The 20,759-nt window shown below is 49.1% G+C and overlaps 1 protein-coding gene and 1 pseudogene across 1 annotated transcript; both read left to right on the top strand.

Moving 5' to 3' along the window:
- The first annotated feature begins 1,194 nt into the window (after nucleotides 1-1,194).
- Nucleotides 1,195-13,475, top strand: LOC123395693 (annotated as a pseudogene).
- A 1,411-nt stretch (nucleotides 13,476-14,886) lies between these two features.
- On the top strand, nucleotides 14,887-17,408 carry LOC123395692 (probable endo-1,3(4)-beta-glucanase ARB_01444). Its single transcript, XM_045090728.1, has one exon. The coding sequence runs from the start codon at nucleotides 14,949-14,951 to the stop codon at nucleotides 17,181-17,183; it is 2,235 nt and encodes a 744-aa protein (XP_044946663.1). The 5' UTR covers nucleotides 14,887-14,948; the 3' UTR covers nucleotides 17,184-17,408.
- The last annotated feature ends 3,351 nt before the right edge of the window (nucleotides 17,409-20,759 follow it).

Raw genomic sequence — 20,759 nt, 5'->3', positions numbered from 1 at the left:
GAGTGTTTGAAGGCAACTTAGAAAAACAATGATAAATCATAATATTTGTACGCAACCATTTTACAAAGTTAGATAACTCAGCAGCAATTATGACAACTAATTACTAATAGCAGGCAACCGTACATCAATTATGGACAATTTATAGTATCTATAGGCAACGGAACCTCAATCGTAGGCAACTGAACATCAATAATAGACAAATGAACATCAAAGTTAAGCAATTTCATAGGATTTGTAGGCAACTAAGAGTCAATCATATGCAGTTGATCATCATTAATAAGCATTTGGGCCTCAATGTTTGGCAAATTTGTAGTATTTGTAGGCAATTGAGCATCAACCGCACGCCACTAATCATTAATGACGGTCAATTGAGCAACAACAATAGGAAAATTGAGATAATGTTCACAAGATTCATTGGTACACATAACGCAATGAAGTTACTTGTATGTAGCGCTAAATGCGTCTCATGTTTTGCGCAATTTTCTCATTTTTAAAAATCAACCAAATAGACCAAAAAGGAAAAAAGTTGGTTTCCTATAACATAAAGTTATCTCAATATCATCAAAAGTTGCCCAATAATTTTTTTTATCGAAACCTATACATATGGATTCCATTTTTTAAAAACTCGTCGTAAGAAAATCTAGGCGTGAAAACGAATCTTAATCATGAGTCTCGGTTTAAAAGATATAGCTTCTTAAAAAACAAATTTAATTAATTACTTCCTCCGTTTTAAAATAAATGTCTTAAGTTTAGTACAACTTTGTATTAGAGCTAGTACTTTCTCCGTCTCGGTGTATAGGTCATTTTAGGTTGTGTACCGTGACTAAGACGGAGAGAAAACAAAAAAATTAATGTGATTTTGCTAATTAATACCATTGCATGCAATGAACTGACCACTGCATGTCGTGCTACTTAGTCTCAAGTCATTAAAAACATACACGCCCCACGTTTTTTATTGGTTGATTCCTTTATTCGTATAAAAAACAAAAAACGAGATGAAAGTTAATGCATCATGCCTAAGTGTTTTGGGATTATTTGACTTTCATAGGATGACTTATACATCGAAACGGAGGAAGTATAAAAAGTTGAGACAGTTATTTTTTGAGACTGAGGGAGTACATTCGAGAGGTTTTCTTTTTAAAACTGTCCTCACCCACGCGGCTGATGCTGTTCTATTTGCGCTCGCGCCCGCGAGCGGCCACCTTGGCACCGGCGAACCGCGTCCATGAAAGAAACGAAGGGAGTAAAAAAACCTCGCTTTTGCCCGCAGTCGCAGCGCCCTCCCCGCCGTGGTTGCCATGTCGTGCCCACACGCCGCCGCCTGGACCGTCCAACCCAACGCCGGCTCCACCGCCCAACCCAGCGGCAACGCCGCCCCCCAACCCAGGCTCAACCCCATCCCGATCCCGTTCGCGGGCCCCTACCAAACCCTCGGCGCTCCGCCGCCGGCGCCGTACCCGGCGCCCTTCTACCACACGTGGCGGCCCCCAGCATTCCCGCCCGTCATGCCATCCGCCGCTTTCCGCGGGCCTAGCGTATACCTGCCTCCGCCATGGCCGCCGGGTGTATTGTGTCCGTACCCAGGCACCCCCTCCCCCCCATTCGGTAAGCTGTTTACCGCAATGCGAATTGCTGTCGCTTATCTTTTGGAATTACGGTGGATTATCAGAGTAACTAAGAGGGGACGACGTGTACCTCGACTGACTGCTTCTCTGTAACAGCAAAGGTTGTGCTTTGATGCACCGCCCTACAAGAAAGGCGAGCCTCATGTTTGTTTCGGAAGATCTAATAATGATCTTACACGACCTTTGCTGTGTTTTGGTTTGCTTCCACGACCTTGGTGTGTTTGGTAATGCTTATTGGCTGTCCTGTTACACTAAAGACAGAATGTACACCATTTGAGTTTTTCCTTTCTTACACCACTTGAGTTCATGCTTTGGTTTAACTGATTGCATGCTGTGGTTTATTTTGCTGCTTGAATTAGTCTTTTTTTAAAGATATGTACATCACCCCACAGTGCAAAGTTGCAAACTTCCAAATTAACATTTCTGAAATGTGTGCTACATCATTTCCATTTCTATGTTGAAGCCATCTCACCCATTATAGTAAGAAGCTATTGATAGCAACACATTCTGTCAAGCATTAACAGTCTGTAGTGCACTGCATTGATTATGGTATGATCTCTGAGGGTTCTGCAAATGATTGCTACAAACATATTGTGTTTGATTAGGCTAAAATTTGGATATCTATATATGTCTGCCTCCAGATTTGCATAAATCTGCCGAGATGTCATGCTAATTATTTGGATTAATAGCAAGATATTTACATAAATTTATATTCTTGTTAATGTATTACAATCTGCATTTATGTATTATCTCTCTTAATTTTCGCAAATAAACCTCCCATTGCATTGTTCTGATCGAAGGGATGCTGAGAGCAATGGCCAGCTTTGTTTTACTCATCTGCTTGGTCCGAGCACTATAATGACTTGTAGATAACTTATTTTTGTTTTTCTTTGGTCGCGAAATTGATTTATTGTAAGGGCAGATTATGCATCATGTGTTTGGATTACCGAAGACTTACTAATATGGCGAAAGGAAATTATGTTTTTTCTTTTGTCTGCAGTAGATCCGAGGTATTTTACACAGCATCCTGTCTGTCCAGGGCCTCCAGGCTCCCCTCAAAGCCCCATGTATCCTCCTGGTGTTTTCTCGCATCAACGACCAGCGGTAATTCATGAGAGTTTTGACACTGTGGCTGCAGCCAGACCACCTGTCCTACCTGTTGCTCCAGCAGATGCACCACAATTTAATGTATACGTAGGAAAGATTGCGTCAACAGTGGACAAGGATTTTATTCTCTCTCTTCTCCAGGTATTGTTATTTTTGCTTCTTATGAACTTATGGTATACTTCTGTTTGTGAAATGATCTCTTAAGACCATATCACTAGAATTTAGTTGTTGTTCAAACTGATCTTCTGGTGAAGCAGTATTTATTATGAATACAAGGTAGTTTATTGGAGTGTTTAGAAGGAAAGGTCGCGAGGCATTAAATCACATCTTCTTTGGGTCGAGGCTGTAGATAATAATGTGCATGTGCCTCTTTTTTCCTACAGGTCTGTGGACCTGTAAAAAGTTGGAAGTCAGTCACAAATCCCATAGATGGAATTCCTACCGCGTTTGGCTTTTGTGAGTTTGAGTCTGCCGAAAGCAGTCTTCGTGCAAGGCGATTGGTCAACAAACTGAGTGTTGATGGCCAAGAACTGGTGGTATGCACTGGGTGCACGTCATTTATGCTTGCAACTTTCATATCTTGGTAAATGTAGACTAAAATGCACTGTTTCCTAGAAAAGTGGTACCCTAGTTAGAGATGTTATTTCCCTCCGTCCCGAATCAGTTGACTCAAATTTGTCTAGATATTGATGTATCTAGACACGTTTTCGTGTTAGATACATCCGTATCTAAACAAATCTAAGATAACTAATTTGGGACGGAGGTAATATGACTTTTTAGTAGATGACATACCTCATTTTGTTGGATTGTCGACTACAACAATTTGAAAAGTATCTTGCTAATATTAGTAGACATGCAATAATTGAATAGGGGATAATAGGCCTACAGCCATGGTGGCTTGGGAGATTTGGTGGGAGTGGTGGAGAGGTGGCTTGGTGCGCCTCTCTATAGGCAGAAGGTCTGACTGGTAGGCCTGACAGCGCGTGGAGAGAAAATTTCATCATGTGAGTCCTAGTTGTATTTTCATTAGTTTACATGTCTTGGGGGCGTGCCTTTCTAGAGGCTGATGAAGGGCTGACAGGTGGGACATGCGGTAGTGAGCGGAGAGGATTTTGCCATGTGAGACCTAGGGATATTTCTGTTATTTTACGTAGCTTGGGGTTATTGCCCCTTTCTAGAGGCAGAAACGATTACAGAGCTTGCGTAACAATGAGCAGTGAGACGCTTCCGCTATGTGGGACCTTTTTTTTTTTGGTCATTTTGTGCTGCACTAACTGTGAAACGGATGTGAGGGAGGATGCATGCATAGGTGGCCCTAATGAAAGAGTAACATTCAGGTCATTCACGTAAAAGTGAGGACATAAGCTGGATTAGCTTTGAAAGTAGTGGCACTGCCGTGAAGTTTTCTTTACATAATTGAAAGTGAAGGATGGATGAATTCTTGCATTCTCCCCTTAAGCATTGGGAGCCATATATATATTATATATATTTGTGTCTGTTACAAAAGTGGGATTGGATTGAAACTGATGATGATCCCCATTCTTCTATAGTAGTTTTTTCCTTATAAAAATCGTAGTGTAGAAAATATAATACTTGAAGTTCCTAATAATATTTGAGAAACCATTTTGGTAATTCTGAGTGATTAATTGCAGCACTTTATCTAAGCAAGAAAGTTAACCTTGTTTAGGTATCCATTTTGGCCGCTGGGAGCCTGGGAATAATCCCGCTATTGTAAATTGCTCACTTTCAATGGTATCATCATGCTTCAAAAGCAACTCTGACCTTGTATGAAGCCAATAACATAGGAGAACGTGCATTTGTTTGCAACTCTGACCTTGTATGAAGCCAATAACATAGTGGAATGCTTAATTTTCTTTTGTCTGCAATTTTGCTTCAGCATTTATTTATTTCATTCTTTGTCAAGCTTTCATTTGTAATGTTTTTCCCGCTCAGGTTCTCAATCTAGTGAAGTGCTTATTTGTCTTATCTATGTTTGTTTTGTTGAAATTAGCTTAATGTCAGTCAATCCACCAGAGACTACCTTCAGAAACATGGACAGAGTGCTATAGAAGAGAAGGCCAGTGAAGCTGATAAGGATGCAATTCAAAAGATACGCAGTATGATCATAGAGAGAATGAAGAGCAAACTTCCAGGTTCACCAGTTCTGCCAGTTCAGGTGTCTGCCAGTACCAGTATTGTTGATGATAATGAAGATGGTGATACAAGGAGTAGTGCACTGGAGGAGAGAGAAACCATGAGACAATGTGAAAAAGAGGAACAGTTAGAGGTAAGTAAAGCTGTTGGTTTGCAAGGTCGGAAAGAGAGAGAAGTGACTGCAGCTAGAAAGTCTTCTTTGCAAATTGATGCGGTACAGTGTTTCCTAAAATAATTGTTGTGTAGATCATATGATACACTCAAAGTTCTGATAATATTCGAGAAACCATCTTGGTATTTCTGAATTATTGATTACAGTGAATTGTCCATAAAAGGAAGTTATCCTTGTAAAATTGCTTACCGTTAATATTAATGCGTCAAAATCAATTGTGACCTTGCAGTTTTCATTATCACTTCTATGCACTTCTCTTTATATGAAGAATTTTAGAATAGTGTTCCATTTATTTATGGATTAAGCTAATGGCCTAGGAGAACATGCATTTGAAAAGGAAAGCCTTTTCATTTCCATTTTGCCTTTTGCTTCATTTGCAATTTTTTCTGAGCATTTTTGGATTCTTTGTCAAGATTTCATTTGCAATGCTTTTTTCCGCGGGTTCTCAATCTAGTGAAATGCTTATTTTGTTCTCATATTTTTTTTGTTTATACAGCTTAATGTCAATGCAGTCACATATCTTCAGAAATATGGTCAGAGTACTACAGAAGAGAAGGTCAATGAAGCTGATAATGATGCAATGCAAAAGATACACAGTACGATTGAAGAAAGAATGAATAGTAAATGTCCAGGTTCACCAATTCCGACAGTTCAGGTGCCTGCCAGTCCTCCTTTACCACCGAGTGGTCATTTAGGGGCCTTAGCTGGTGATCCGGGCTGTTTCCCTCTCGACGATGAAGTGGTTGATGAGCATAGCAATGTTGATTCCAGAGGTATTGCATTAGAGGAGAGGGAAATCAGGAGACAATGTGAAAAAGAGGACCATTTAGGGGAAAGGATAGCTATGGGTTTGCAATGTTGGAAAGATAGAGAAGTGACTGCAGCAGGAAAGTCCTCTCTGGAAATTGACGGAGCATCAACAATGTATGCCCCTATGGAGTGTGAATCTACAGTTGAACATGAGAGCAAAAGTCAGGACTGGGAAAGTGAGTTTTTTTTTGCTCGTTAATTTACAGTATCTTCTCCATATTCTAGTTATCTTGAACTTGAATTTGTTTTTGCTTCATTGGACAGTAGATGGGTTTCATAAGAGCAATGACAAAGAGAGGCACATTGTGTTTGCACCAGGCCTACTCTCATATGAGCAGATCCGCAACGCGGGAGAGAAAGCGGGTTATGAATTGCAAGCTACATCCAAGTCAGGGGACAATAAAACTTTGGATGCAAACCAGTTGCTTGATACTGTCCCTAAGGAGAAGGAAGAGCTAAAACAGTTGCTTGCCACTGTCCCTAAGACGAAGGAAGAGCTATTTTCCCATGATGTCAACTGGGCAATTTATGATGAGGTGAAACAGCAATATCCACCTTCTCCATTTTCAGTTTAGTACTTGAAAAAGAGTATGTTTTGTGTATGTGGAACCGGTCAATTAATTTGTTGTCTTTGTGGACCATGCATGTTTAACTCCAGCACATTCATTCATCATGACATCATCAAATACGTTTATTTTCCTGCAGCATGGATTGCATGAGAGAATGAGGCCTTGGATTTCAAGGAAGTTCACGAAATTATCGGCGCGGAGTTGCCAGAAGAGTTTGTGGACTATGTTGTCCAAACCATGGGAAAGCATGTGAGTGCACCCAGAATGGTGGAGCTCCTTTTATCTTTGTTGGATGATCATGCAGAGAGGTTCGTCCTCTTGATGTGGAGGAAATTGATATTCGAAATCAAGAGAGTCGAAACAGAACTAGAACGAGCGAGGCCATGCCAGGTTTGTCCTTTTCTTTCAAAAAAACTTCACTTTGTTGATTGTCTTGTACGTAACGTTTTCCAGTTTTATGCTCCTGCTGTTGACATGATCAAAGTAGTACTTCCGAGTCGATGTCCTTTGTGTTGTTCAAATCACTGCATACGTAGTTGAATTGCTGATGTTGTAAGTCATTAGTGTCAACTGACGAGGATGGAGCTCCCCCTCCCCGCTACCCGACCTAGCCCCGTGCGGGCGCCCGCGGCCGCACCGCCCACCCCTCCTGGCCCGCCCGCCGCCTCCTGGTTCATGCCCCCCTGCCGTCGGGGCTGCCGGCGGTGGGGTCTGCGCTCCCTGTAAGGCTGTCGTCGCCGCCTGCGGGGTCCTGGGAAGATATGGTATCCCAGTCGCCCCGTTGCCGCCGCGGGGGCTCTGCGTCCGACGAGGAGGCCGTCCCCGAATCGCCCCTCTGTTCGCGGGAGCCCGGTCCGGCCCCCTGCTGCTTTTGGTGGTGTGGATCCGGCATGTACCGCACCTGGATCTGGTCTTCAATGCGGGGTTGGCGCCGACATTTACTCCCCCGCGTTGGGCGCCCGCCCCAGCCCTTCCTCCCCAGCGGCCTGCACTTCAATGCCGGCGTCCGGCGTGGGGCGCGAGAAGGATGTGACCGCTGCCTGACAGTTGGTCAAATCACGGCGTGCTCCGCGCTGCCCGGCTTTGCCTGGCCAGGCATTGATGAAGCCATCCCTCCCATGGTGGCTTAAAGGCCGCTGCAGCCGATGCCTAGCGCCTGGACATCGCGCCTCCTCCTGTCGAGAGCCGCTGCGTTGCTCCCGCTACCTTCGGAATGGCCACCGACACCGCGGCTGCAAGAATAAGTTGCGCCCTATGATTTTGCTGCCGTGCCTTGCATTCGTCCCCCCGCCGCCGCTTCCTCGTCCCTCGCCTGCACCGACCCCGCCCTCGGTCCCCAACTTCGGTCTGGGTCGGGGCTGGCCTCTCCCCGCTACTGCGCCCCTGCCCCTGGTCGACACCGTCAAGCCTGCCATGCCACGCCTGGGTGATGCAGCCTCTAGGCCCGACGAGGACTTTGTGGTCGTCCCGGCCACGCCGGAGATGCAAGCGGCGTAGACCCTGCTCTCCACCAACGCCGCGGTTGCCTGGTTCGAGGACGACAGGAAGGACGTGTCGTGCCACGAGGTGGCCGCGGCGTTCGCCACCACCTTCGGCTACAGGAAGGCAGACGTTAGTGTCGTTTAGCACCTCCCCGAGCAGTTCTTCGTCAGGTTCATGTACTGGCACAACTGCGCCGTGAGGATACGCGCTTCCTGTCGCTCTGGGCGTGGACGTTCGACCCCAATGCCATCCTGAAGGTGAAGTGGCCGATGCTGCCTGCTCGTGGCCACCGTCGCCGTGGCCGCTGCGGTCTGTGCCACCGCGTGCTGCTGCACCTTGACTTGCTCGAGGACCACTCCAAGGCACATGACGATGACGGCGACCCTCCCCCTCCGGATGTCGAAGAGTTCACGCGGTACCCACGTGAGGTCGATGGGACGACTCGCCGTGCCGACCGGCGCGGCGACCAGCCAACCGAGGTTCGTCGCTCGGGCCGGCGTGATGATGACGACAACCGTGTGGGCCGTCGCGGCAGGGATGGCCCGCGCTCAAAGGACGGTTGGCGCGACCGCCTCTGTCGTTCGTTGTCTCGGGGTGCCCGTGACCGTCAGCAGCAGGATGACAACGGTCGTTCCTGGGACCGCTCTGGTGGCAGCGGTCGGTGGTGCAGTGATGTTGGGCTGTCGGTGGTGGCTTCGACCGCTAAGACCTTGCTCCTGTCCGCGCTGGTGACTAAGGGTGGAGCTGCCCCTCTCGTGCTGCTGGGGTCTGGCTCCAACAGTGGCAGCGGGGCCTGTGAGTTGGAGATGCTGCCGGTGCGTGGGCGCAGCTTGGCCCGTCAGGGTTCTCCTGGGACTGTGCGCAGGCGCTCGCTAGAGAGCCTGACTCCTCCTGCGTCGCTGCCCCTCTCCCCCACGCCGGTGTTGCCGGGGCTGCCCCATTCCAGGAGGGATGTGACACGGAACGCCTAGTCTGCCTTGTTGTCCCCCTCTCCAGCGTCGGAGGGGCTCTGCTAGCCCACGTCCCTCCTCCCCTCGCTCTCCTGATGCGCCCCCCGGGGTTTGAGGCTTCACCAACTCCTCCGCTCGCCTCCGTCGGGCTGCTCAGGCGCACGCTCTCTCCGGTTCGGCTGCCAGGGGGCAGCTGCGGACCTTTAGCCCGTGGGCGTCGGCCTGGCGGTGATCTTTGAGGAACGACATATGCCTCTGCTGCCCTCCACTGCTCCCTCGCTGCCCCGTATCGTGCGGGGGCGCCACAAGACTATCGATGGCGTCGACGTCGTTCCGTCCAGCGCAGGGCTTTCCCTCCAACGGACTAGTGCGAGGCTCAAAGCTGTTGGCAAGTCGAGGGTGGCGCCCGCTCTGGCGGCTAGGGCGGCGGAGTTCCTCGTCTGCCGCAGCCCGGGGATCGTCAAAGATGGTGAGGACGTCACGGCCAAGGTGCTGGATGCCTTTGCAGAGCGCTTTCAAGGACCAGCTTGCACATGAAGTGCTCTCTGCTATGCGTGAGCTGTTCAAGCTTGACGACGCGCACGCCGCTACAGTTGAAGATGCCCTCATCCAGCATGGTGGCGAGGGGGCCATGGACGTCAAGAGGATGGAGGATGCTGCCATTGCCATCCAGCGCTCCGTCTGAGTCTTGTTTCCTCCATGTTCAAGCGTGTATCGTTGGTTCTCATGTTAGAGCAACCTATCGATATCTTATGCTGGAACATTCGAGGGCTTAATTGTCCGGACCATCGCGCTATTATAAACGCCACAGTCTCCACATCATCATGCCACATAGTATGTCTTCAGGAGACTAAGCTTGTCACAGTTGACTCCTTCACGGCTACGTTCCTTGGTGGGAACAGGGTGCGCAGTTTTGTGCAAAGGCTTGCGGGCGGCACTAGAGGAGGCATCCTTTTACTCTGGGACGATCATCTTGTCGAGATGTCGCACATCACCACCTCTGACTTCTGCCTCTCCGTGTTGGTTCACATTCGAGGCATCGAGGTGCAGTACAAGCTCACCATCGTCTATGGCCACACCGATGCGCCGCACAAAGACGCTTTCTTTGCAGAGCTTCTCAGCCACAAGCCACCGCGCGGCATGCCGTGGTTGGCAGCCGGCGACTTCAACCAAATCTACCAGGCCAGAGACTAGAAGAAACGACATGTTAACCGAAGCAGAATCAATCGGTTCCGTGCAACGCTGCAAAGCTGTGAGCTTAAAGAGATCCACCTGCAAAACAGAAAATTCACGTGGAGTAACGAGAGAGACAATCCTACCTTGTGCAAGCTCGACTCGTTCTTCTGCAATGCCGAGTGGGATACTGCCTTCAACACTCACCTTCTGCATGCCCTCTCCTCCTCGCTCTCTGACCACTGCCCGCTGTTGCTCGCGGACGACAAAGGCCCATGGCGTCAAAACTTTCAAATTCGAAAACTTCTGGACATTCATGTCTGGCTTTATGGAGGTGGTGAACCAGACGTGGAACGAGCCCATTGCGCACACTGAGCCCTATCAAATCTTCTTCCACAAACTGGAGAAGGTGGCATTGCGGCTTTCTGCATGGAGCAGGGGCCTTTTCTCCAAGGCCAAGGTGCACCTTCATGCGACCCTTCTCGTGATCCTTCGTCTGGACGTCGCGTAGGAGAGCCGCGTGTTATCCAGCGAGGAACGCGATCTTCGGACTCGTCTGAAAAGATGAGTCATTAGCCTGGCTATCCTTGAGAGAGTACAGAAGAAACAAAGTGCGCGGATTGCAAATCTTAGGGAGGGGGACGCCAACACCAAGTTCTTTCACCGCATGAGAACGGCTGGGTCACTAAGCATGACGATAAGGAGAAGCTAATCCTGGACCACTTCTCCAACGTGATGAAAAGGGGGCAACTAGCGCCAAGGGTTTCAAATGGGAAGACCTAAACATCGAGATACTTAACTTGCACGGGCTCGATGCAACTGTCTCGGAAGAGGAGGTCCGAGAGGCAATTAACGACCTTTCGAGCGACAAGGCACCCGGTCCTGACGGCTTCACCGACATTTTCTTCAAGAAATGCTGGGAGATTATAAAACTAGACTCGATGAGGGTCATTCACCAGTTCGACACCCTTCACCGACCTTCATTGGCTCAACTCCGCTAGTGTGGTGTTGCTGCCCAAGAAAGAGGGTGACGAGGGGATTGGTGACTACAGGCCCATCAGCCTCATCCACGCTGTCTCCAAAATCATTGTCAAAATTCTTGCATCACGTCTAGCTCCGCAGATGAACAAGCTAATATCCAATGCCCAAAGCGTTTTATCAAAAGAAGAAGCATTCACGACAATTTCATGTGTGTGTGTAATATGGCACGAAGGTTGCACAAATGCAAGACCCCAGCCCTCCTGCTCAAGTTGGACATTCGCTAAGCTTTTGACTCTGTCAAATGGGAATTCATCCTCGACCTCCTACGACGGAGGGGCTTCGGCCCTCTTCAGCACCTCTTCCTCGAGGATCCTGCTCAACGGTGTGGCGGGCCAGCCTATCAAGCACGGGCGCGGCCTCAGGCAAGGGGATCCCCTCTCCCTGCCCCTCTTTGTCATTGCCATTGACGTCCTGCAACGTCTACTCGAGCTCGCAACTAGGAAGGGAATGCTTCGCAAGGTTCGTGGAAGAGGGGCAATGATTCGATGATGCGGCTGTCTTCATGGCCCCCTCAAAAGGGACATCGACTATCTCTCGGCCATCTTGCGCGGGTTCGGGGAGATCACCGGGCTGTGCTCCAGTTTCCATAAGAGCGCAGTTGTGCCCATGAGATGCAATCACCTAAACCTCGAGGGCATTATGCAGGGCCTTCCGGCAAAGACGACGACCTTCCCCCTAAGATATCTGGGCCTCCTTCTGTCGATCAGGAAGCTAATTTCTAGTTCCTCGAGGATAAGGTTGCGAGCAAGCTGGTGACATATGAGGGACAAAACATCACCACCATCGGGCGCACGACGCTGGTTAAGTCCGTCATCTCATCAATCTTCGTCTACTTCGGCACCTCTCCGGTCATTCCGCCTGCCATACTGCACAACATCAACAAGTTAGAGCGGGCCTTCCTTTGGTCGGGATCGGACAAGACGACGGGGGCCAAGTGCGAAGTGAACTGGAACATTGTGTGTCGCCCGCTGGAATATAGAGGTCTTGGTGTGTTAAACACTGACAAATTTACAAGGGCACTTCGGTTGAGGTGGCCTTGGTTCGAGTGGACCGCCCCACACAAGTTGTTGGTCGGTTTGGGGAACCCGTGTGATGAAAAAGACCTGGAGTTCTTCTATGCGTCAACGACGATCACGGTGGGAATGGCGCCAAGACGCCGTTCTGGGACTCTCCTTGGCTGCATGGGTGCAAGCCTAGAGATCTCGCGCCGCTCGTCTTCATGACCTCCGCCACGAAGAATTGGAAGGTGCGGGAAGCCCTTAATGGCAACACATGGATTCTCAACATCAGACCCTCCACCGTTATCTCCACCGAGCACATCTGCCAGTTCTTCACCCTTTGGACTATGCTTAACGACGTCCACCTTGATGACCTCATCGAAGATTCCATTGTTTGGAAACACACAACGGGGGGACACTACTCCACAGCCTCGGCCTATAAGGCCCAATTCCTTGGCTTGGTCTTCTTCCCCCATGGACAATATGATCTGGAGGGTTTGGGCGCCACCGAAAGCCCAGTTCTTCGCGTGACTGGCTATCCAGGATCGTATTTGGACTGCGGGACAGACTAGAGAGAAGAGGTTGGCCAAACTATGGACTCTGCACCCTTTGCAAACGTGTGCAAGAAAGTGGTCCACACATACTCTTCAAATGTCGCTACACTCTCAGGCTTTGGAACCTTGTCAGGGAGAAGTTTGGTCTCCATCACCTTGATATCTCGACTTGGCACCTCGAGGATTGTGTGCTGAACTGGTGGGGTCCCCAACAGAAAGACAATGTCTTCTGTCGTCATGCTTGTCTGTGGAATGAGAAAAATGCTCGGGTCTTCCGTCACAAGAGCGTCCCACCTCCCATCCTTTTAAACAACATTGATCAAGAGGCAAATCTCTGGATCACCGCAAGGGCAAAGAAACTTGGCATCCTTTTCACGTGGGAGTAGTCCCGCATGCCGTGCACGTATGATTGGTTTGTAACAAGCATTCCTCCTCTCTTAATTAATATATGAGGCAAATCTTTTGCCTCCTTTTAAAAATAAATACTGATGTTGTGTATGTGCCGCTGTCTGTCACAGTGCGCCGCTGCTCAAGGTGGTTGGTAGGTTGGAAGAAGTTTGCTCCTCTGAGCTGCCGCAGTTGCTGATTTGTACATGTTGCCGTCGAGCAGTCTGTTTGGGCAGTGTTTGCGTTCATGCTCTTGGCTGTCTTGGACTTTTACTTAACTCGGTCAATGTATGTAGACCTTCATTTTTCCTTTTGCGGGTAATGTATGGAGAATTGCCATGCTGACAGTAGCAGAAAGCATATTGGCGGTGCCAGATCTTCTTATTAGCATCTTGTAAAAATAGCTAGCTGAGACTTAAAAGGATATTTGGTCCATGTGGGAGTTTGATTGCACTACCTCCATCTCAAAATACAAGACGTTTTTTGTAGGCCAGTGACGTCGGCGACGGAGGCGGCAGTTGCGTGAAACGAAAGGAGGGCTTCCATGAAAGCACAACCCTGGTCATGCGAGATTGGTGTCCCGGGTCCATGTTTGGTTGGACAACTCCATGATGGCGACATCGATGTGGAGCACATATATCACGCCTAGTCCGCGTCACGTTACGAATGCACGTCATTTCTGGGGTAGTTTTAGGTTACTTTGCTTGCCTTGCCTGATAGGCTTTGGATTTCCTGATAGCAACTAGAGGAAGCTCACCCCCACCTCCGTTTCTTTTTTCTTTTTCCTTTCCCTGTGATGAAGATACGATGTAGCAACCCCACCGTTGCACCGGTCGACACGATAGAGCTTACACGTTCCTTGCTGTCGCGTCCAACCAAGACAAACTTTTGTCAAGCTGCAACCAACAAGTAACGAACACCAACGGCCTTTGCTTTGCTTTGCTTTGCAAGCAAGAGGAAGCGACGCCGATCGAGGGGAGGGGGCCATGGCCATGATTCATTTCATTTGGTTCCTTGCTCTCTCACTCAAGCTTCTCTCTCTGCCCGGAGGGGAACACGTTTCGGTGATGCTCTGAAGTCTGAACCTTCCCTGCGGGACAAATGCTTTCTTGCTTCTCGGGCTCGTCGACTCAGCTCAGCTCAAATCAATCAATCACCTGCCCCGTGCGAGCCAACCCTTGCAAGTTGATGATAATGGCACAGCACACTTGGGATTTATTCATGCGTGCAACCACTCCATCACCATCAGCTCACATCCAGTGAGTCCGCCATAAAATCGAAACCAGCTCACGTCAAAGTTGGGCACGTAGGGGCGTTCGTCCAGGTTCTGATAATAAGGTACGTGCATTTAGGATGTTTCTTCTCCATCTTCTTATCCCCAAAGTACGGAATGCCGAACAACTAGCTGTAGTACTACAGCACTAGTACTATTACTGTATTGTTTTTGACGTTTTGGAGATGGAGAAGCAATGCCAATTGATTTAGGAAATATCTTTCTTTCTTTCCTTGCAATATCTCTCCCTCCCAAGTGCCCATGTTCATGCCGCGTTTTCTTCCTCCATGCCTTAGCCGTTAATCAATCAACCGCGGTCGGTGTCGGGTCAATTCTCACACTTATGCCACTCTCTGTTTTCTCTCTCTACGCGCAGGAAGGGACGGGACGGACGCGCTCCGGACGCCAGACGCACCCCGAAACTGAAGCGGAAAATAATTAAATCTAACTGGTGTTCACACTAGCCCGGTCAAACCCCCGACAAAACCCATTTTTCTTCTTCTTCTAAAAGCAGCCTGGAAAATATCCCTAAAACCATTTCATCCAGTTGAAAAAATAAAGCAGATCAGATCAAGCCAAAAGTCGAGATCGTCTTTTTTATTTTTTTGAGACAAATAGAGATCGTCTTCTGTATATAAAAGGAGGACTCGGCGATGCGGAAGTGGAAGAAGAAGCTGGGCCGAACATTCTCCCGCTTCGTCTCCTCCAACCTCCCATTCAACCTCGCAAGGCCCAGGCCCACCCCGCCGCCGCCACCCCCACCACCCCCGCCGCATTCGTCCCACCCGACCGCGCCCCCGCGGCAGCCCGCCATGCCGCCGCACGGACGCCGCCCCGCGCCGCCGTCCCCGGCCGGGCACGTCTTCCCGCAGGCGGCGTCCACGGTGCTGCCCGACCCGGCACGCTTCTTCGCGCCGGGGCTGCTCTCCGCGCCGCTCCCCACCAACTGCTTCTTCCAGAACTTCACGCTCAAGAACGGCGACCAGCCCGAGTACATCCACCCCTACTCCGTCCGCTCCGCCGCGGCGGGGCTCACCGTCTGCTACCCTTCGCGCAACCACTCCCCGTCCTTCGACATCCAGACCTTCGCCGCCGACCTCACCGTCTCCTCCCCGTCCGACGCCGCCGCGGCCGGACAGCCCCACCGCGTCGTCGCCTTCGACGACCTCTCCGTCACCCTCGACTTCTCCCCGTCGCTCCGCGCCTTCCTCGTCCGCGGCTGCCCCTTCGTCACCGTCGCCACCGCGGAGGCCGCGGGACCCGTCGACGTCTCCGTCGCCTCTGTCCACGCCTTCCTCGAGGCCGCGCCCTGCGACGACGCGCGCACCAAGTGGCGCCTTCGGATGAACAGCGGCCAGACCTTCCTCCTCTACGCCTCCGCGCCCATCGGCCTGCAGCAGGCCAGCGTCACGCAGCTGGCGGCCCCGGGGTTCTCCGGCGTCATCCGGATCGCTTACCTGCCCGACCCGGCCATGGAGGCGGTCCTCGACCAGTACAGCCGGTGCTACCCGACGGCCGGGGAGGCCGCGCTCAACAGGCCCTTCTGCATCGACTACGCATGGCGCAAGCAGGGGTGGGGGGATCTGCTCATGCTCGCCAACCCGCTCCACCTCCGGCTGCTCTCCGAGGACTGCTCCGTTCGGGTGCTCGACGACTTCAAGTACCGGAGCATCGACGGCGACCTGGTCGGCGTCGTTGGCGACTCCTGGGTTCTCAAGACCGACCCGTTGTCCCCAACATGGCATTCCACCCGGGGCGTCAACGACGACGGGGTCGACGAGGTCGTGGCCGCGCTGCGCAAGGACGTTGACAGCCTGGCTTCCAGCCCCATCACCACCACCTCCTCCTACTTCTACGGGAAGGCCATTGCCAGGGCGGCGAGGCTGGCGCTGATCGCCGAGGAGGTCGGGTGCCCCGAAGTCATCCCCGCGGTGCATCGCTTCTTGAAGGCCACCGTCACGCCGTGGCTGGACGGCAGCTTCCAGGGGAATGGCTTCCTGTATGATCCCAAATGGGGCGGCCTTGTCACCAAGCAGGGGCTGCAGGACTCCGGCGCAGACTTTGGCTTCGGGATCTACAACGATCACCACTACCATTTGGGCTACTTCCTGTATGCCATTGCTGTGCTTGCCAAGATCGATCCATCCTGGGGAAGGAAGTTCATGTCTCAGGCCTACTCCATGGTTGCCGATTTCATGACATTGTCCCGCAAGTGCGGTGCGAGCTACACCAGGCTGAGGACCTTCGATCTCTGGAAGCTGCATTCCTGGGCCGGAGGACTGACGGAGTTCGGCGATGGGCGCAACCAGGAGAGCACGAGCGAGGCTGTTAACGCTTACTACTCTGCTGCGCTCCTTGGACTGAGCTATGGGGACACACACCTCGTCTCTGTCGGTGCGACGCTTACCGCGTTTGAGATGCTGGCGGCGCAGACATGGTGGCATGTCCGGGAAGGAGAAGGGATCTACGAGGACGACTTCAGCAGCAACAACCGGGTCGTCGGTGTCCTGTGGGCTAACAAGAGGGACAGTGGACTCTGGTTTGCGCCACCGGAGTGGAAGGAATGCAGGCTGGGGATCCAGCTCCTGCCGCTCCTGCCGATCAGCGAGGCCCTCTTCCCAGACATTGGGTTTGTCAAGGACCTGGTGAGCTGGACCACGCCAGCCTTGGCGAGGGACGGTGTCGGAGAAGGGTGGAAGGGCTTCGTGTACGCGCTGGAGGGGGTCTACGACAAGGAGTCGGCATTGGCCAAGACCAGGGCGCTGGCATCACACGACGACGGTAACACGCTGACGAACCTTCTGTGGTGGCTCCATAGCCGTGGCAATGTCGACAACACGGTTGTTGGATCCGGCAGGTGCTGCTGGTATCGCCAGTACGGCCATTGATGCCGCTGAGTATGAATTGCTGGGGAGGTGGAATGCTCTTCAGGTATGTCATGTGTACCTGCAAGTGAAAATGCCCGGGTTTCAGATTGTGAGTGTTGCTGGTTCGGTGTAAGATACAGAGAGTGGTTGTTCATTGTACTTTAAACATCAGTACATCACAAATTCACGATGTTATAGTGCTCTTCTTATATATATTTGAATAAATCAAGTTGGTGTCACAGTCAATTCATCAGGAGGTTTAAATTGTGTTCAAAAGTTTCAGTTTAGTGCTGCGTGCGGTCTATGTTTACCCTGTTGATACCTGGCGTAACATTTCTGGGTATAATAGACTGATTCCACATCAGACAATCGGGATATCGCGTATAATTGTTCCAACAGCACGCAATATGTTATTGTTTTGTTGGTCACTTGATGCAACCGATAAACAAAAGAAGTCACTGCTGATATGTTCTGACACTAGCTGAATACTCTTCCAAACGAAAAGTGAAACAGGAAGGCCTCCGGCTGCGTAAGGCGTGTAGCTTAAGAGCCTCTTTGATTGGCAGGATTTTCAAAACGCAGGAATAGGAAAAATAGGGGATTGAAGTGGCATGTCCATTTAAACCCTATAGAATTAGTAAGGAGTGTTTGATACCACAAAAAAAACAAAGAAACTGTAAAAAGAAGTTGGAGTGGATGTTATTTCCTATGAAATGTAGTACAAAAGATTCCATAGGAAAAATTCCTATGGGATTCAATCCTATGATTCAAAGGACCAACGTAGGAAAAAATCCTAAGGGTTTCAATCCTCCAAAAATCCTATAGAATTCCTTTGAATCAAAGGAGCCCTAAGATCCACAAATCGGCAGGAGTTAGTACAATATGCTGGTTACAGAAGATAAAAATCACGAGTTCGAAAGAGTTAATTGGATAAACGCCACTTCATCTCCGTTGGTCAGCAAAACCCCATGCCTTTTGTGGTACATTTTACTATCCTTGATGTTGATTGTATAAATAAAATCTAGCCGTTGATTTAGCTGACTAAACTTTGGAGGGTCGGTATCATTCTAAAACGTGAGAAATCGTTTAGATGCCATTATGAATATTCCATGGCAAAATGCTGATATCTTCTCCCTCTACCTTCTTACCCCATCCTTTACCTTCTCAGACGTCTTCCATTGTTGCTGCCACCATGTTCTGACCACGCGCAAAGTTTTGAATTGTGAGAGATGATAAATTTCATGAAACAAATTCTGAAATTTGAACCTCATAAATTATTTTGGAGATCCAGAGTTCCTCTATTTACAATTTTAGACGCTCAGAAGTTTGGACTCAAAGCATCAACTTACGGATCATATATAGATTGAAAGTGTGTAGTGTGATTTTTTTTTTACTTGCCTACTCGTATTTTGAAATGTATACAGACTATCATTAGGGCATCGATCAGTCCTTGCAAAAGGATTGGCTCGAGTTGTATGCAGATTCATGACACAGACAATATTTGCCAGGCATTTATAGTTTCAACTTTTGATCGCCATTGTTATTGCTTCTACCCTGTTCCTGTTGTGCTTTTCTTTCCATTTGAGCGATCAACAACTGAACCTGTCGTCTTGGTCGTTTGATATTCTGGCCATTCAGAGGTCGTGGACAAATGTATTTTGACTATGGTACATAGGGCCTGGAGAAGGGCCTTTTGGAGTTCTGATGGTCAATTTTGTGGGCAGGCTGAGACAATGGATCATTTGTCGTCCATGACCTGTCTCCTGGCAAAATTGACCTGGAGTTCCTTTTGCTTCCTGTTAATGTGCCAGAATTGCTGGAAGTCTGGATTCATCGCTTTATAATGCACGATAGGAATTAAATCTTGGCAGGCATTGCTGTTTTGCTTTTCTTGCATTCAGAGAGATAATGTCGATGATCCACGAATGGTGTTAAATTAGTTGATCCATTGGTCAATTTTCTGGCTTTAGTTGCGGGGAAAATAAAAGGCTGCTCCAGTACCCAGCAGGGAGCAAAACTACTCGGACAAGTAACAAATGAAGCCGAGACGGAGCCCTTCTGGAACATTTCCCGACTGAAGCTGCTGTAGGTGTGCTGAAGCATCGGGGTAGGGGGTGGCGCCCGTCTCTTTTGCTGATAATGGAGACCGGAGCAAACCCTTTTACGAAGAAAAAACACATCCACAATACGTCGCCACCTCTGGTGGTGGTGGTGGTAGTGGAGCTGAGCTCGGTCACTTTATGTCCATGATTGTTTGACAATCTTGGAATGCAGCGTGTATATATTGTTGCACTCACTTGGAAGCTTTACAGGGTAGGATGATCGAGGCAGCATTTTCCTGAACACCTGGTGAATAAGCTTTTGTTTTCGTTGGAACAGATGTCTGGCATCAAGAAACCTAGGTTGAACGAAACTTTTTTTAGGGAACCAGAAAGGTTTCTCCGTACTGTATTTTTATAAATTTTCATAAAAAAGTACAGTAAGAAAGTACAAAGAAGAGTCCAAGACAGCTGAGGTAGCTGACATAAATCCTGAGAAGAAAATACATGAAATGTACTCCCTCCATTCCTAAATATAAATCTTTTTAGAGATTTCACTAGAAGACTACATACGAAGTAAAACGAGTGAATCTACACTCTAAAGTATGTCTATATACATCTGTATGTAATCCCCTAGTAGAACCTCTAAAAAGACTTATATTTAGGAATGGAGGAAGTAAAAGTTAACAGATATGTACAATCAAAGAAAAGCCATGGCTCAAGTCTGGAAGTCTGAATATTTCTTGCGCGTGGCTCTGTGCACCAGTAGCTTGATTTCTTGTTTGAACTTTGCTCTGCAAGAGTAAAGATATGGCTGGATTCCGTTGAACATGAAGTCATTTCTGGTCAACCAGATAGCCCAGGAAGAAGGCACTATTAGCTCCATCACAAATGGAAGGTGCAGAGATGTTCTCAAAGTGTGAATCTGATCCTGAAAGAGCCTTGAATTTGGTTCCAGTCTGGGCTTAAGTATCTCCAACAAGCAACCACAAAAGGACGCTGGAAAAATAGGTGGTCCCTAGTCTCAGCAGCAAAACTTCCACAAAGCACACAAGAGTAATCAGGCAAGAAGAGAATTTTCCTATGTAATAACATCTCCCTTGTGTTTACTGAAAAAAAAACCTTATGTTTCTTTGGACAGCAAGAATTCCAGAGCCTTTGGAGAATCAGAACACTGCCAATATCAGGGTCATCTGTGACCTTAAACCCTTCTTTCAGCCGTTCCAGGAATTTCTGAGGACTGTCATCAATGCGAATTTCCTCATCAGTGTGTTCCTCAGACTCAGCATTCTTCATTTCCTCATCAGCCACATGCTCCTTTTCTTCGCTTTCGAAGGGAGTCATCTCATATGATGGAGCAACGTCGAGAGGCACAGGATCCAGAGGTGCACTTTCTTCAAGAGCTTTGAGGCGCTTGGCCTCAATTGATTCTTCTGCTGATGAAGCTTTTCTCTTCTTGGCTTCCTTTTCAGCAACCCTGATCTTCTTCACGTCTGATGCAGACGAAATTATTTTCTTCACCTTTGAAGCTTTTGGTGAAGGCGTTTTCTCAGCTGAA

The sequence above is a fragment of the Hordeum vulgare genome, chromosome 5H (assembly GCF_904849725.1).
Source record: "Hordeum vulgare subsp. vulgare chromosome 5H, MorexV3_pseudomolecules_assembly, whole genome shotgun sequence".
Classification (NCBI taxonomy): domain Eukaryota; kingdom Viridiplantae; phylum Streptophyta; class Magnoliopsida; order Poales; family Poaceae; genus Hordeum; species Hordeum vulgare.
Note: the sequence above shows the minus strand (reverse complement) of the source record. Positions and strands in the feature narration are given on the sequence as shown.

Excerpts from the sequence above, each read along its gene's own strand:
- LOC123395692 (XM_045090728.1), top strand. The coding sequence starts at position 14,949 with ATGCGGAAGTGGAAGAAGAAGCTGGGCCGAACATTCTCCCGCTTCGTC.